The sequence below is a fragment of the Cyprinus carpio genome, chromosome B14, assembly GCF_018340385.1.
Source record: "Cyprinus carpio isolate SPL01 chromosome B14, ASM1834038v1, whole genome shotgun sequence".
In the NCBI taxonomy this organism is placed as follows: Eukaryota; Metazoa; Chordata; class Actinopteri; order Cypriniformes; family Cyprinidae; genus Cyprinus; species Cyprinus carpio.
The window spans coordinates 5,588,222-5,605,468 of NC_056610.1; the positions used below are offsets into that span (position 1 = coordinate 5,588,222).

General features: G+C 42.6%; 1 protein-coding gene across 4 annotated transcripts in view; it reads left to right on the forward strand.

Moving 5' to 3' along the window:
* LOC109079919 (nuclear pore glycoprotein p62-like) overlaps positions 1-17,247 on the forward strand; it is a 77,589-nt gene that overhangs the window by 53,073 nt on the left and 7,269 nt on the right. Inside the window, exons 1-5 of one of the 4 annotated variants that reach the window (XM_019095031.2) lie at positions 11,261-11,404; positions 13,374-13,664; positions 14,125-14,357; positions 14,736-14,801; positions 14,878-14,982. In XM_019095031.2, the coding sequence (XP_018950576.1) occupies positions 13,378-13,664; positions 14,125-14,357; positions 14,736-14,801; positions 14,878-14,982 (691 nt within the window). In that variant the 5' untranslated portion in view covers positions 11,261-11,404; positions 13,374-13,377. Of the gene's footprint in view, positions 1-11,260; positions 11,420-13,373; positions 13,665-14,124; positions 14,358-14,735; positions 14,802-14,877; positions 14,983-17,247 lie in introns of those variants that run through there. The other 3 variants (XM_019095033.2, XM_019095032.2, XM_042737834.1) reach the window with 3 other exon arrangements.

Genomic DNA, 17,247 nt, shown 5'->3' on the forward strand with positions numbered 1-17,247 from the left:
AAGATGGAAGACCTGTTCAAGCACCTCACCGAGGTGAGCATCCGCCAGCAGCAGATCATGGAGCACATGGCCTCCTGACAAGGGGAAACGGAACGCGAGCTCGCCACACTCCGCATGACCACTGCCCCGCGAACTCCGCTACCTGACCACCGTGCCCAGGCTGCACAGCTCAACCCCAAGATGACGGCACATGATGACATTGAGACATTCCTCCAAATGTTCGAGACGATCGCCGCCTGGGAGGCGTGGCCCAGGGACGAGTGGGCGCGGATCGTGGCGCCGTTGTTGACGGGAGAAGCACAACGGGCGTACTTCATGCTTACCCCCAAGTGGAGCGGTTCATATGAAGAGCTGAAGAAGGAGATCTTAGGGCGGGTCGGGTTATCGCCCATTCGCGCCGCCCAACTCTTCCATGTCTGGTCCTACAACCCACGGCGGCCGGCCCGGGCTCAAGTCACCGACCTCTCACACCTCGCCCAACACTGGCTACTGGCCGGGGGTCCCACCGCACACCAGGTAGCGGAGCGCGTGGTGGTCGACCGCCTGTTACTGGTCCTTCCCCGCCCTCTCCGTCAGGCAGCAGGCATGCAGAACCCCACCAACGTCAACGAGCTGGTGGAGGCCATCGAGCTGGCAGAGGCCACCCAACACTGGGAGGTTGGGGAGCGAGCGCCGCCCTTTCCCCGAAGGGTGGTCCAGGAGCGACGCACACCGGAGGGCACCTAGCGACCAGGAAGCAGGCCGGTGGTTCCCGTCCCACAGGATGAGCCCATGCCCACTGAAGCTCCCCACTCCCCTGGACGGGCTTGGCTGTCAGGCTGTGCCGTACACGTGGAAACCCCGAAGCAGGCCCCCTGGGCGAAAGTTAAGATAAACGCCCGACCATTCCTCACCCTCCTGGACTCTGGCAGCGCGATCACCCTCGTCAGGCTGACTGTCCTTCCGCCACAGCCCGAACCCAAAGCCAGGCTGGCCCTCACGTGCGTCCACGGCGATAGCAGGGAAGTGCCGGCGTGGCGAGTCACCATTACCGCGCCACCCGGCGCCTGGCCGGTAGAAGTCGGGATTGTCAGGGTTCTGCCTGTTCCGGTTCCTACTCGGGAGGGATTGGCCGGGATTTGACCGCCTCCTCGCCTCTGCTAACCAGCCTGCCAGCCACCACCGGAACCGCCCCCAGCGTCAGGCCGCAAAGAAGCCCCGACGGCGCCCCATGCTGCTGGCATCGGACAGCCCCAGGGAGGGTGAGTCAGCCCATCATAACCCTAACCTCTACTTTGACCTCTTCCAGCAGGTGACTGGGGCTGGGGCCTTCACCAGGGAGCAGCACGAGGATGACCACCTGAAACACTGCTGGGCCCAGGTGAGGGTCGCCGATGGGAAGGAGCTCCAGCCGGCACCTCATCCCACACCTCACTTTGTGGTGAGAAACGGCCTGCTTTACTGTGTCGCGCAGCGAAGGGGGGAGGAAAAAACCCTACTGGTGGTCCCGCGGTCTAAGACGGAAGCGGTAATAGAGTTGGCCCATGCACATCCCATGGCAGGCCATCTGGGGACCCAGAACACCATCCAACGCATACGCGACCGCTTCCACTGGCCGGGCCTGGAGGCCGAAGTTAAACGCTTCTGTCAAGCCTGTCCCACCTGCCAGCGGACATCGCCACGCACCCCTCCCCCAGCCCGCTGATTCCGCTGCCCATCAATGAGGTGCCCTTCAAGCGGATCAGGTTCTGGAAGCTCGGCGACACGCCATCGAGGAAGAGGTACAGGAGATGCTGAGGTTAGGGACCATTGAGCCATCACGCAGCCCGTGGTCCAGCCCCATAGTCATGGTTCCGAGGCCCGACAGCACCTTCCGTTTCTGCAACGACTTCCGCCGCTTGAACGAAGTCTCAGAGTTTGACAGCTACCCGATGCCGCGGGTTGACGAGCTGTTGGACCGCCTGGTAAGGGCCCGGTTCATCTCGACCCTCGACCTCACCAAGGGCTACTAGCAGGTCCCCTTAACCGAGCAGGCCAAGCCGAAGACGGCGTTCTCGACCCCTAGTGGCCACTGGCAGTACCGGGTCCTTCCCTTTGGCCTGCACGGGGCAACCTCCAACTTACATCCTCCTGCGGCCCCACCAAGCCTACCTATACGATGTTGTCATCCATTCAGAGACTTGGGAGGATCAACTTGGGAGGAGCGGCTGCGGAAGGTGCTGTTGGAATTCCGCCGGGCTGGGCTGACTGCCAACCCCTGTAAGTGTCACCTGGCCCTCACCGAAGCCAAGTACCTCGGCTACCAGGTGGGCCGCGGCCTCATTCGACCTCAGGAGAAGAAGGTGGCGGCGATCCTCTCCGCGCTGCGGCCCACCACCAAGACGCAGGTATGGGCCTTTTTGGGGTTAGCGGGATACTACCGCTGTTTTATCCCTAACTTCTCCTCCTTAGCCTCTCCCCTGACAGACCTGACCAGGAAGGGGCAACCGGAGAAGGTCCCATGGAACCCGGAGACGGAGAGCGCGTTCCAGCGGGTGAAGGCCGCCCTCACGTCTGACCCCGTCCTCAGAGCCCCTGACTTCAATCGCCCCTTCCTGGTGCAAATGGATGCGTCTGATACCGGGTTGGGAGCCGTCCTCTTCCAGGTCATCGACGGCGAGGAACACCCGGTGATCTATATCAGCCGGAAGCTGACCTCAGTGGAACGACGGTACGCGGCCGTCGAGAAGGAGGCACTGGCCATCAAGTGGGCAGTCCTGGAGCTCCGCTACTACCTCCTCGGCCACCAGTTCACCCTGATCACTGACCACGCCCCCCTACAGTGGATGGCCCGGGCGAAGGACACCAATGCCAGGGTGACTCGGTGGTTCCTCGCGCTCCAGGACTTCCACTTCACCGTACAACACCAGGCAGGGACGGCCAATGCGAACGCCGATGGTCTCTCGAGAATATGGTCAGCTTTCGCAGGTCTGTCAGGCTCCACTCCCCACCCTCCCCCAATCTCCCCACTTCTCCACAGGGACAGGACGACGCTTAGGGGGGGGAGTGTGACACGTGTCCTGAGCGCTCATTAGCGTCGCCCTGGAAACAGAGCAGGCACACCTGCACCTGCTCGTTACAGGCTGAGCGGTCACACCTGCGCCCCATCAAGCCACGGCTTTATAAGCCGCACCGGCGAACACCGAGGTGAGAGATGCACCCAAAAACCCGAGCAACTTACCTCTGTTATTTCCCCAGACAGCAGTGTGTGATCGCCAGCCCGCACTTTGCACGGACTTCACGGACCCACACAGCACTGCGCACGGAGAGGAGGACAGAGAGAGAGAGAGACGGCCGAGCACCGAGCACCGGAAAACCCCTCACGTTGGCTATTTCCCCACTAACTGGTCAATAAAATCCACCCTTCGGGGAACTCACCTCTATCCTCGTGTCGTGTACTTCTTCACCCCGTCACAACAGTGATGGAGTACTCGAGTCCTGGACTTGGACTCCAGTCCGACTCAAGTCACTATTCTTTGGACTCGAGTCCGACTCGAGACTCCATTCTCTGGACTCGTGACTCGACTTGGACTCGCGGGACTGATGACTCGTACTTGGACTCGGACTCGAGGATATATAAAATCGGACTTGAGCATTCATCACGTTGTTTTTGACTAAATATGTTATAAAAAATTATATAAGGTGTTACACTTTTCCTGTTTCGTGCCCAAGACTGGCCGGAATCTATTTTTTTCCCTCACACACACTGCTACCGCTCGCTCTCTTTGCTTGACAACACACTCACTGACGTCACTTACTTTACGCTCGTGCATGATTCGCGGGCTAAATGTGCTAGATGTACCCCGGATCGTGAACTTCACCTACACAAATTTTGCATCTAATGCTGGAAAGAGCAGCGCTAAATGTTGTGTGTGTAATCGCACAGTTGAGGAGAAGACTGGGACAACTTCAAACTTTAACAGACACCTGTCACGGATGCACCCAGAAAAGTAAGTAAAATGCTTTCCATTGGCTAACGTTAGCTTTTAAAAAAACTATTATTGACTAATGCATATATGTTAATAAACAGAAGAAGCTAGGCTAGGGTTGGGCAATGTTTGAAAATTTGGCATCAGATGTCGACGACAGGGACGTGCACAGACATTTTGAGGGGCAGGGGCTCAAGTGCAAAAATAGGGCACTTCTCATATTTATTTTAATTTTGTTCTAATCAAAACGTTAAATATATTAGGGGTGTGCGATATTGCCAAAAAATATACCTCAATATTTTCTGGGATTTTATCGATAATTAGATTATATTTTGCTCAATGCATTATGCTGATATCTTATGGACTACCATGGACAGCTGACTTCTAACGTTTTTGATATTCTTCATATTCACAGCATTGATAGAAAGTAATCTTTTCCAATAAGTTTAAATTGATTTTTACATTTTATTGGCATTTTTACATTTCTAAAGCCATTTCTAAAGTGTGAACCATCTTTTCAGTCAAATTCTTAAATTGAATTAGTCATTAGAATAATAATGCAGAGAAAACACAGAAGCTGCATTAGAGGTGGCATTTACAGTAGAATGCATTTTACACTGATTAATGCAGGAGATGAATGCATTTAACCAGCAGTTACAAATGCATTAATACTTAAAAAAAAATGTTTTGATATTTTAAACATAAAACTTTGAATACTCATATTTGAAATGGTTTTTTTTTTTTTTTTAAATGAAAATATACTTTAAAAGTGAAATTAAAACTGTCAGTAGGTGGCAGCAAGTGACTGTTAATAAATGAGTCCTTGCGATTGAACCAAATCATTTAAACAGCTGATTCATTCAGGAACGAAACACTGTCATGTTGCTCAGAGATGCAAATCGGGATTATATTTGTTGGCAAAATACAGCAAAACAGTCAATATTGTGTCTAAAATGTAAGTATGTTAATATTAAATTCTTGTTTATTGAACTGCTTTATAAAATCAATAGCACATTTGTAACCATGCTTCTTTTTAGAAAAAACGTCTGTCTTCGCGTGATACTGATAAACTATATGCGCATATATATATATATATATATACAGTACAGACCAAAAGTTTGGAAACATTACTATTTTTAATGTTTTTGAAAGAAGTTTCTTCTGCTCATCAAGCCTGCATTTATTTGATCAAAAATACATAAAAAAAAATTAATATTGTGATATATTATTTCAAATTTAAAATAATTGTTTTTAAATTTATTATACTTTAAATTATCATTTATTTCTGTGATGCAAAGCTGAATTTTTAGGATCATCATCACATGATCCTTTAGAAATCATTCTAATATGATGATTCATTATCAAAGTTGGAAACAGTTCTGCTGCTTAATATTTTTTCAGAACATGTGATACTTTTTTAGGATACTATGATGAATAAAAAGTAAAAAAAAAAAAAAAATGAAGAAGCTATGTTTTTAAAAATATAAATATTTTGTGATAACATAAAACTACTGGTCAGTAATTTGGGGTCAGTAATTTTTTTTTCTTTCTTTTTTTTTGAATAAAATCGATACTTTTATTCAGCAAGGATGTGTTAAATTGATAAAAAGTGATAGTAAAGAAAATATATTATTAGAATATATATTATTAGATTTTTTTTTTTTTTTTTGAATAAATGCAGTTCTTTTTAAACTTTTTATTCATCAAATATATTAGACAGCAGGACTGTTTCCAACACTCATAATAAATCAGAATATTAGAATGATTTCTAAATGATCATGTGATAGACTGGATGTTACATGTGACACTGAAGGCTGGAATAACGATGCTGAAAATTCAGCTTTGCATCACATGAATAAATTATTTTTTTAAAGTATATTTAAATAGAAAATTATTATTTTAAGTTGTAATAATATTTCACAATATTACTGTTTTTTCTGTATTTTTGATCAAATAAATGCAGGCTTGATGAGCAGAAGAAACTTCTTTCAAAAACATTAAAAATAGTAATGTTTCCAAACTTTTGGTCTGTACAGTATATATATATATATATATATATATATATATAAAATATATAGCATATACCACACACACTTCTGGCCCAATATCTTGAATTTTGTGATTATTCTAAATGCATTTTAATAAACTGGAATCATGCAGTAAAAGAATGTGCACTGGTCTATACTAGACTTCCTATTGCCTAACTTACATCGTAGCTCTCATGAGCCATGGATGTTAGCGAGACAAATTAACTATAATTGCCTTCGATATTTGTCTTTTGGATCATTAGCTGTAAATTCGAGGCACAGTTACCTTAGTCTTTTGTTCATCATCACTCACCTCCACACCAAGACAAACACAACTGGAAAGGGAAGGAGGGGTTTACTTTTGTGGCTCTTTGCTCTGTGATGTGCTTTTGCCAATCAATGTGTGCTACACTGCTGTGCTGCAGAGAGAGAGGGAGGGAGAAAGGCATCGGAACATTTCCCAACCCGACCTGATATTTAGATTTTTTTTATTTGTTTGACATGGAAAGCTGTGTGCAAACAGAAACACACACACACAAGCACATATATACATATATTCATTTATAAAAAAAAAAAATCACAACCCACAAAAAGGACACTTTCTCTCGAGGAAGAAAAAGTGCGGGTGCTCAAGCCCCTTTTGATGTCTATGTGTGCACGTGCCTGGTCGACGATGTCTAATGTCTGGTTCAGATTGCACAATTTTTTTGTCTGTTGATAACTTACTAGTCACTGTGTCAGATCAGATTACATGATTTTTTTTTTCTCTGTTGCGATAGTCACTGTGTGTCTGATGCTTTTAAAAATGCAACATGAAAATGCAGCATGATTAAACATGCAATTTGTACATTTTCTACGCTAGTTCTCAATCACAAGTTCACAACAATGGAAGTAAACACATGCTTTTGATGAAGTCGTAAAGTTGCAAAGTGTATATGTCAAATCAGTAAATAAACTCCCTTTGCAATCGTGACAGTGTCATTTTTGTTTAATGTAGAACCTCTTTAATACATTTTATCAGTTATTTGAAGGTCCCAGAGTGGAGACATGTAGGCACTGGGAGCTCGAGACTCGACTCAGACTCGAATATGGGACTCGAGACTCGACTCGGACTCGAACTCTGGTAATGGTGACTCGACTTGGACTCGACTCGGACTCTTCTTTGGTGACTCGGACTTGGACTCGGACTCGAACACAGGGACTCGAGACTCGACTCGGACTCGACAGTTGGTGACTCGACTACAACACTGCGTCACAATATATATATATTGTGACGAGTGGGGCGGGGCCGAGAGCCGTGGGGAACGGAGCGAGGCCAGTGGAGTGATTGGGAAATGAGCGACCTGCTCCACTCACCGGTCTCGAGTCCCACGGAGGAGATCGGAAGGATGTAAAAGAGGAGCGAACGACCAGTGAAGGACTCGAGACGGGTGAGTGGAGCAGGTGTCGCTCATTTCCCAATCACTCCACTGGCCTCGCTCCGTTCCCACGGCTCTCGGCCCCGCCCCACTCGTCACACACACACACACACAAATATATATATATATATATATATATATATATATACTGCTCAAAAAAATAATTAAAGGAACACTTTGAAAACATCAGATCTCAATGGGGAAAAATATCACGCAGGATATCTATACTGATATGGACTGGGTAATTTGTTAGGAATGAAAAGATGCCACATTGTTTAATGGAATGAAAATTATCAACCTACAGAGGACTGAATTCAAAGACACTCAGAATTAAAGTGAAAAAAGGATGCAGCAGGACTAGGCCATTAAGCTGAAATTTCATTGCAGCAACTCAAAATGGTACTCAGTAGTTTGTATGGCCCCCACGTGCTTGTATGCATGCCTGCCAATGTCAGCGCACAGTCCTAATGAGACAAAGGATGGTGTCCTGGGGTATTCCCACCCAGATCTGGACCAGGGCATCACTGGGCTCCTGGACAGTCTGGCGACGTCAGATGGACAGAAACCTAATGTTCCAGAGGTGTTTTATTGGATTTCGGTCAGGCGAGCGTGGGGGACATTCAATGGTATCAATTCCTTCATCCTCCTGGAACTGACTGCATACTCTCGCCACATGAGGTCAGACATTGTCGTGCACCAGGAGGAACAAGGACCCAATGCACCAGCGTAGGGTCTGACAATGGGTCCAAGGATTCCATCCCGATACCTAATGGCAGTAAGTGTGCCATTGTCTAGCCTGTAGAGGTCTCTTTGTTCCTCCATGGATATGCCTTCCCAGACCATCACTGAACCACCACCAAACCGGTCATGCTGAACAATGTTACAGGCAGCATAACATTCTCCACCTCTTTTCCAGACCCTCTTACATCTGTCCCCCGTGCTCAGGGTGAACCTGCTCTCATCTGTGAAAAGCACAGAGCGCCAGAGGCGGACCTGCCAATTCTGGTGTTCAGTGGCAAATGCCAATCAAGCTACACAGTGCCAGGCAGTGAGCACAGAGCCCACTAGAGGACACCAGGCCCTCAGGCCACCCTCATGAAGTCTGTTTCTGATTGTTTTCTCAGAGGCATTCACACCATTGGCCTGCTGGAGGTCATTTTGTAGGGCTCTGGCACTGCTCATCCTGTTCCTCCTTGCACACAAAGGAGCAGATACAGGTACTGCTGATGGGTTAAGGACCTTTTACTGCCCTGTCCAGCTCTCCTAGAGTAACTGCCTGTCTCCTGGAATCTCCTACATGCACTTGAGACTGTGCTGGGAGACACAGCAAACCTTCTGGCAATGGCACATATTGATGCGTCATCCTGGAGGAGTTGGACTGCCTGTGCAACCTCTGTAGGGTCCAGGTATCGCCTCATGCTACCAGTAGTGACACTGACCCTAGCCAAATGCAAAACTAGTGAAAAACAATTAAAAAAAGATGAGTAGGGAAAAAAATGTCAGTTGCCTCCACCTGTAAAACCATTCCTGTTTTGGGGGTTTTCTAATGGTTGCCCATCTAGTGCACCTGTTGTTAATTTTATTAACACCAAAGCAGCTGAAATGAATTAACAACCCCCTCTGCTACGTAACTGACCAGGGCCCGGTTTCCCGATAACGATCACTCTTAGCGCGGTAAGAAGACTCGAAAGATATATCTTACCAAAGTTGTTTATGTTCCTAAGTGTGTTCCCCGAAGTGTCCCTTAGGAAGCTTCTTAACACGCTGCCTCTTACGTCCGACGTTACAAAGGCGCTGTCCCAAGTGAAGGTGCTGAATAAGTTGGCATCGATTGCTCAGGAATCGATTTTCAACTTCACGCGAAGGTGCATTACAGCGTTAAGAAAGACAACACGTTCTATGCAAATGAAACATATTCCTCAAATTATTCCAGTAACATTTATTTTAACATAGTTTGTGCCGCTTCCGTAAAATAAAAATATAGACTATTAATTAAATTATCAAATTGTCAGTGAATGAGAAGGGCATTGTGACAGTGAGGACGCACCTGTTCACACGATATGTTGTGACGGGTAGACAAACCGGGTATCCCTCGCTAATCATCCACCCTCCTTATCCCATTGTGGACCAGCTTGTGCCGCTTCGCTGACATGGGTTTGGAACCACCATGACTTCTAAAAAAATATGTAATACATCAAAGAGGATTTTATATTAATGGTAAGGAAATACCTAGGCTAATTACCACCCGCATATTAAATTGTGATACTCAAATAAAGTGGACGCACACCACACCGAGGTCTTGCAGAAAAGGGCCTAGTTGTGACGAGGCGATGAAGCCCTGTAAACCCCCCCCTCTACACCCCCAACAAGCAGTCTTTCGATTTCAGACTTGTTTTAAGCCCTTTTCGTTACACCTGCATCTGCAGCGAGTGGCGGATCCTGGCAGCTCTATAAAAGCCTAGCGAGGCGCAAGCTTCTCCTCTTTATAATTTAATTTTCAGGCCGTCGTTTCTAATAGCGTGGATATGTGAAGATCAAAGCGCCACAATGTTAAACGTGATCCATGTAATGCCGGCTGGGCGACGAATCTCCACTTAGCACAGTGGATGCTTCCTGTCACTGCACACAACTGCGATGTTTGCTGTTAAATATACATTGACATTTTTATGAATTGGCTCTGCTGTGCGCAAAGATTACGTGTATGCTCTCAAACGTTCCTTTAGAGCACAAATTGATCGCTGCCATTTTTTCTAATTCATGATGAGGACCATGCTTACCAATTTAAAATGGAAGCAAGTCTGATTATAGTCAGCTTAGTTATTTAATTATTTAATAGCCTTCTTATTTTAATAAAGGCTAACTTTACATAAAAATAGCATTGTATTCAATTGTTTTATTAAGGTCTGATTTGTATTTTGGTGTTTTTTTGTATAATAGTTTTAAATAAAAGCGTATTAACCAGGTTCCCAGAAATAATTACTGCATAGTGCCCCCTAAAATTAGTGAGGTCTCTAGCGATAGATGCTATTTTTACATATTTTCTCCTCCTTCTATTGCTTTGGTCATCATTGTGTTCAATCACTGCTACTTTCCGAGAGTGATGATCCCACATAAATATCATGATGTAGCCCCCCCCGCCAACCTAGCCAGTGCCCCAGACTGGCCACCCCATTTAATGTCTAGCTAGCGCTGCGCCGTATCTCCATTCGAAGTAATTTTATTCACTCTTAAAAACTGTCTAACATAAAATCATTTTTGAGCCACAACATTGTCAAATACCATTGTTGACTTGTACATGCGCTGCGCAACGATTTCTAAAGAATGCTGAATAGTGGCGGCGACTAGCGTCTCGAGCTCAAACAACGCTAAGAGAGAGCTTACGAATGGGGCCAGACCAACTTACGAAAGTGTGACTTTACAGAAGATATACTTAGCGTACGAACGTGTCGGGAATCGTGCCATAACGTTAAGAGAGAGGTTAAGGAATAGGTTTAAGAACTACTTAGCGATAAGAACGTTTTGGGGAACCGGGCCCTTATCAATATCCCAGAAGTTTAATTAACTTGATGCTAATACTCTGATTAAAAAGTGTTCCTTTAATAATTTTGAGCAGTGTGTATATATATATATATATATATATATATATATATATATATATATAAATATATATATATATATATATATATATATATATAAAACTAAAGAACCAGGACCCTCCTTCAGTGCAACCTCTTTTTTTATGCAACTCTGGCTTTAAGAAACAACATGGTATTCAGAGATACATATCTATAATGGTATTATCATTGGCTTTTGGGCTTTTTTTTATCTAATTATAAATTAAGTGCATTTTCAAACAAACAAATTTATTTGATGAGGCAGTTTATTTGGACTTTCTATTTTGCTGTAAAGACAAGTTGACAGTTTTGATCAGGCATTATTTTAGACAGCTGACGCAGAGGTCCTCACAGCACATGTGACGCATACTGCGCGCGGGAGCTGCTAAGTACCGTACGTAAGTTTTCCTTGTGTACGTCTTTTTTCCCCTCATATATTGAGTGTTTTATTACACATTATTTATAGTATTCAGTCTGCATGACTTAGTTTTATAGTAATAACACGGGAGATGTGATTGTGCAGAAGAGAGCATTCCGTGAACTGAACGCGAGGAGCTGTCAGCTAGCTCAAGTTAAACCAGAGCTTTGTTTTATGATGTTCGTCAGTTTTAAAGAACCAGCGATACTAAATAATACTTTCTAGAGAAGCGCATAAGCTGCTCTGCTACTTTAGTTTGTTATCAGTTGATTTTAATAGCGTTTTATGGGTGAATGTGTAAAATATGCTACGTTAGTTGAGCAGCAAACATTAGCAGTTATAAACAGATATTCAGTAAGATTCATCATATTCTCAAAGAACCGACAAGACATTTTAGGAGGTTGTGGTCGCGAAACCTATTAAATCCGTAATTCGACAGTATTTTGGGACGTTGTATTATGATAGCAGGCTAACTACGTTACATGACACTTTTAGTGCGCAGTGTCAGACTAATGAGCTGCCTACATAGATAACATTGTTAGGCATCACAGTCAGAAGTGAGGAGTTTAGGCTGGACTGCACACATCTACAGTAACGTTACTATACTCTCTAGACACAACCACGATTTCTACTGAACCAGTGTATTTGTTTTTATCTTAAATATTAATTTATTTCACATTCATTCATTCATACGTACTATTTTTAATGTTTTTGAAAGAAGTCTCATATATATATATATATAAATATATATAAACAAAAATACAAAAAAAACAAAAAAATACTAAAATAAAATTACAATAAAAAAGTCTCTATACTCACCAAGCCTGAATTTATTTGATCAAAAATACAAGAAAAACAGTAATATTGTGAAATATTATTACAATTATAAAATAATAGTTTTCTATGTGAATATACTTTAAAAAATAAAAAAATTATCCTGTGATGCAAAGCTGAATTTTCAGCATCATTACTCCAGCCTTCAGTGTCACATGTAACATCCAGTCTATCACATGATCATTTAGAAATCATTCTAATATTCTGATTTATTATGAGTGTTGGAAACAGTTCTGCTGTCTAATATATTTGATGAATAAAAGGTTAAAAAGAACTGCAAATATTCAAAATAAAAAAAATTCTAATAATATATATTCTAATAATATATTTTCTTTTACTATCACTTTTATCAATTTAACACATCCTTGCTGAATAAAAGTATTGATTTTATTTAAAAAAAAATAAAGAAAAAAAAAAATTACTGACCCCAAATTACTGACCAGTAGTGTATATTGTTATTACAAAATATTTATATTTTAAAAACATAGCTTCTTTTTTTTTCTTTTTTTTTTACTTTTTATTCATCAAAGTATCCTAAAAAAGTATCACATTTTCTGAAAAAAATATAAAAGCAGCAGAACTGTTTCCAACTTTGATAATGAATCATCATATTAGAATGATTTCTAAAGGATCATGTGATAATGATCCTAAAAATTCAGCTGTGCATCACAGAAATAAATGATAATTTAAAGTATAATACATTTAAAAAAATGAATTATTTTAAGTTGTAATAATATATCACAATATTACATTTATTTTTCTGTATTTTTTGATCAAATAAATGCAGGCTTGATGAGCAGAAGAAACTTCTTTCAAAAACAGCTGCTTAAAATAGTAATGTTTCCAAACTTTTTGACCTGTACTGTGTATTATATATATATATATATAATATATATATATATATATATATATATTATATATATAGATATATATATATATATTATATATATAGCTTATATAAATGTGTTTGTGCACTCTTAGCTGTTTAGCACACAATAGTGTTTTGTCACTGTTCTTGAAATTAAGTAAAATAATTTTTTAATTAAATCATGGTAGTTGTTTATACAGGTCTGGTACATTACGTCTAACACTCGTATTTCACTCATCGTTTGCAGCACTATGGCGTTTAACTTCAGTCAGACGGGTACGGGAGGCTTCGCCTTTGGAGCCCCTAAAACTACCGCTGCAGCCACCACAGGCTTCGGGCTGCAGACCAGCGCTCCTGCAGGAGGCGGCTTCTCTTTCGGGGCCAGCCAACCCCAGACTCAGACCTTAGGAACCCCTCAAACGTCTCAGCTCGCAGGACTTCTCGCACAGCCAACACAGAATAGTGGAAGCACACAGGGAGGATTCAGCTTCGGAGGCCAGCCTCAGAGCACCGCCCCGAGTGGAGGCTTCTCTTTCGGGTGAGGCTTTATCTGGAGCAAATCTATGGTTATCCTTGTTTTAATGTTAGGCTAAAATCATGCAGTGTGAACTCTGCATTAGTTAATCATTACAAGACAAATTAGGAAAAAATCACACAAAAAATGTGGGCAGGCACTGTTGCACTGTGTATAATTAATGTTGACAGTTTACAGCAGTCAAGCAGCTGCTCAATACGAATTTCAGGAATGTGGTTTCCTTTGTGTTTTTGGATATTTGCTGTATTCCTGACTGATTTCAAAATGAACCCTAAATGACCCTAAAAATGGATAAATGTCAGGGCTCTCTCTAATGTGTGAGTGCCTTTAATTGTAGAATTCAACAGTTGTTCGGTCACAGCTCTTTAAAGATGACTCGGTTGAGGCTCATCCGGAGTTGTATCACTGAAACTGTTAACATGTCTGTTGTATTTGAGAAGTCTGCTCCTGTCTTTGTGTCCAGTGCCTCTCTTCCAAAACTCAGCACACCTGCAGCATCTCAGCCTGCGACCACAAGTATGACTCTGGGGGCTTCATCGGCCGGGACGGGCTTCAGTTTCGGAGGTCTCAGCACTCAGACTACTGCAGCCCAGCAGCCTTTGGGCGGGTTCAGCTTCGGGACGCCAAAAGTTCAAGCATCCTCAGCTCCCCCGGCACAGCCCACCCCTGCGCTCTCACTAGGGGCTCAACCCACAGGTAACACTGAAGAACACAGCAAACTTTTTTTTCCCGTTATGCTAAAAGCTAGCTATTAGGTCCTGATCTCCAGCTCTCTGAAATGTTAATGCATCTGCCATGTGGACACATTAATGCCAATTTTTGACTTTGACTTCAAACCAATGGTTAAGCGGAAGGACAAGCCCTGCCAGCCAAACTTCCTGTTTCGATTGAATATATCCGCACACTCACAGAGAAGGAAATTGTGTTTTCAAACCATTTCATGGGGTCTTGAAAATATATATTGTTTTTTTTTTTATCCATTTGGAGTTTGATATACACACTGTATCACATTGTCACACTGGTCCTTTTTGTTCTTCTGTCTGCTTATTAATTTGTTTTGCTGTTGATTTTTAGGTCTGACTCTTGGAGCTTCTACTCTTGCCTCAACAACTGCTATTAACTTTGGAATTAAAACTTCAGGTACAGTATGTAATATGTCGTGTGGCTGTTGTAATATTAGAAAAACTGTAATACATGGTTTGTTGTTGTTGTTTAGCCACCCCAGCTCCCTCCAGCTCTGCACAGAGTCAGTCCCTGACGGCTCCGGTGTCCTCTCTGTTTGCTGCTCCTATAGCCTCAACACCAGCCACAGGATTCACACGTGAGTTCTGTTACACATCATCTAGTTCAGTCAAGCTTTTGTTTGGTTCCCAAAACTATGTAAACAGTCTTCTATCAGCCAAGATGATCAGCCTAAATGGAATAATAAAGTGATTAAAGGGATACAGTATTGTTCAAAATAATAGCAGTACAATGTGACTAACCAGAATAATCCAGGTTTTTAGTATATTTTTTATTGCTACATGGCGAACAAGTTACCAGTAGGTGCAGTAGATTCTCAGAAAACAAACAAGACCCAGCATTCATGATATGCACGCTCTTAAGGCTGTGTAATTGGGCAATTAGTTGAAAGGGGTTTGTTAAAAAAAATAGCAGTGTGGCATTCAATCACTGAGGTCATCAATTTTGTGAAAAAACAGGTGTGAATCAGGTGGCCCCTATTTAAGGATGAAGCCAGCTCTTGTTGAACATGCATTTGAAAGCCTGAGGAAAATGGGTCGTTCAAGACATTGTTCAGAAGAACAGCGTACTTTGATTAAAAAGTTGATTGGAGAGGGGAAAACCTATAAAGAGGTGCAAAAAATTATAGGCTGTTTCAGCTAAAATGATCTCCAATGCCTTAAAATGGAGAGCAAAACCAGAAAGACGTGGAAGAAAACGGAAGACAACCATCAAAAGATGGATCGAAGAATAACCAGAATGGCAAAGGCTCAGCCAATGACTCAGCTCCAGGATGATCAAAGACAGTCTGGAGTTACCTGTAAAGTACTGTTGACAGTTAGAAGCGTCTGTGTGAAGCTAATCTATTTTCAAGAATCCCCCGCAAAGTCCCTCTGTTAAAAAAAAGGCATGTGCAGAAGAGGTTACAATTTGCCAAAGAAGGTATCTCACATCAACTGGCCTAAAGAGAGAAATGGAGGAACATTTTGTGGACTGATAAGAGTAAAATTGTTCTTTTGGGTCCAAGGGCCACAGACAGCTTGTGAGACGCCCCCCAAACTCTGAATTCAAGCCACAGTACACACAGTGAAGGCATGGTGGTGCAAGCATCATGATATGGGCATGTTTCTCCTACTATGGTGTTGGGCAGCTATTGCATGCAAAGTCTTGGGGATCATGGATCAGTTTGCATATGTCAAAATACTTGAAGAGGTCATGTTGCCTTATGCTGAATAGGACAAGCCCTTGAAATGGTTGTTTCAACAAGACAATGACCCCAAATACACTAGTAAACGAGCAAAGTCTTGGTTTTTCAACCAACAAAATTTAATGTTATGGAGTGGCCAGCCCAAATCCCCGGACTTTAATCCAATCGAGAACTTACTTGGGGGGTGATATCAAAAATGCTGTTTCTTAAGCAAAACCAAGAAATGTAAATGAATTGTGGAATGTTGAATAACAGCTGAGAGGTGCCACAAGTTGGTTGACTCCATGCCACACAGATGTGAAGCAGTTTTAAAAAACTGTGGTCATACAACTAAATATTAGTTTAGTGATTCACAGGATTGCTAAATCCTAGAAACAAAAATGTTGTGTACAAATAGTTTTGAGTTTGTACAGTCAACGGCAGACACTGCTGTTTTTTTTTGAACACACCCCTTTCAACTAATTGCCCAATTACACAGACTTACGAGCGTGCATATCATGAATGCTGGGTCTTGTTTGTTTTCTGAGAATCTACTGCACCTACTGGTAACATGTTTGCCATGTAGCAATAAAAAATATACTAAAAACCTGGATTATTCTGGTTAGTCACATTGTACTGCTATTATTTTGAACAATACTGTACTCCACCCCAAAATGAAAATTTAGTCATTAATCACTTTACCCCCATGTCGTTCCAAACCCATAAAAGCTTTATTCGTCTTCAGAACACAATTTAAGAGAATATGAGGTTTTGGTTCATGACGTCAAGCTTTAGAGCAGCTAGGTGATGTAACAAGCCAACTAAATAAAACAAACAATTCAAGCCAGATAAAGAATGAAAAAAAAATAAGACACATTCCCATCCATACAAACAATAAATAAAAAAAAAATTAGACGGATGGTAAAAATTGTTATGAGCAGCTACAGAAATCATTCGGAGGTTTTACCACTAAAGGAAAAATTTCAAAATTCACTTACTTCATATACCTTGCATTGCGAAGATTGTCCAGTGTATTTGATAAAATGTCAAAAGCTTGTTTATTTGTGTTTTTTGTTAATTTCTATAAATAAAGATAGACCTCATTCAAAGCAGAAATCCAGATATTTTCAAAGGGTTCACAAACTTATTCTTGCCACAGGCTGTGTATGTAATTACAAC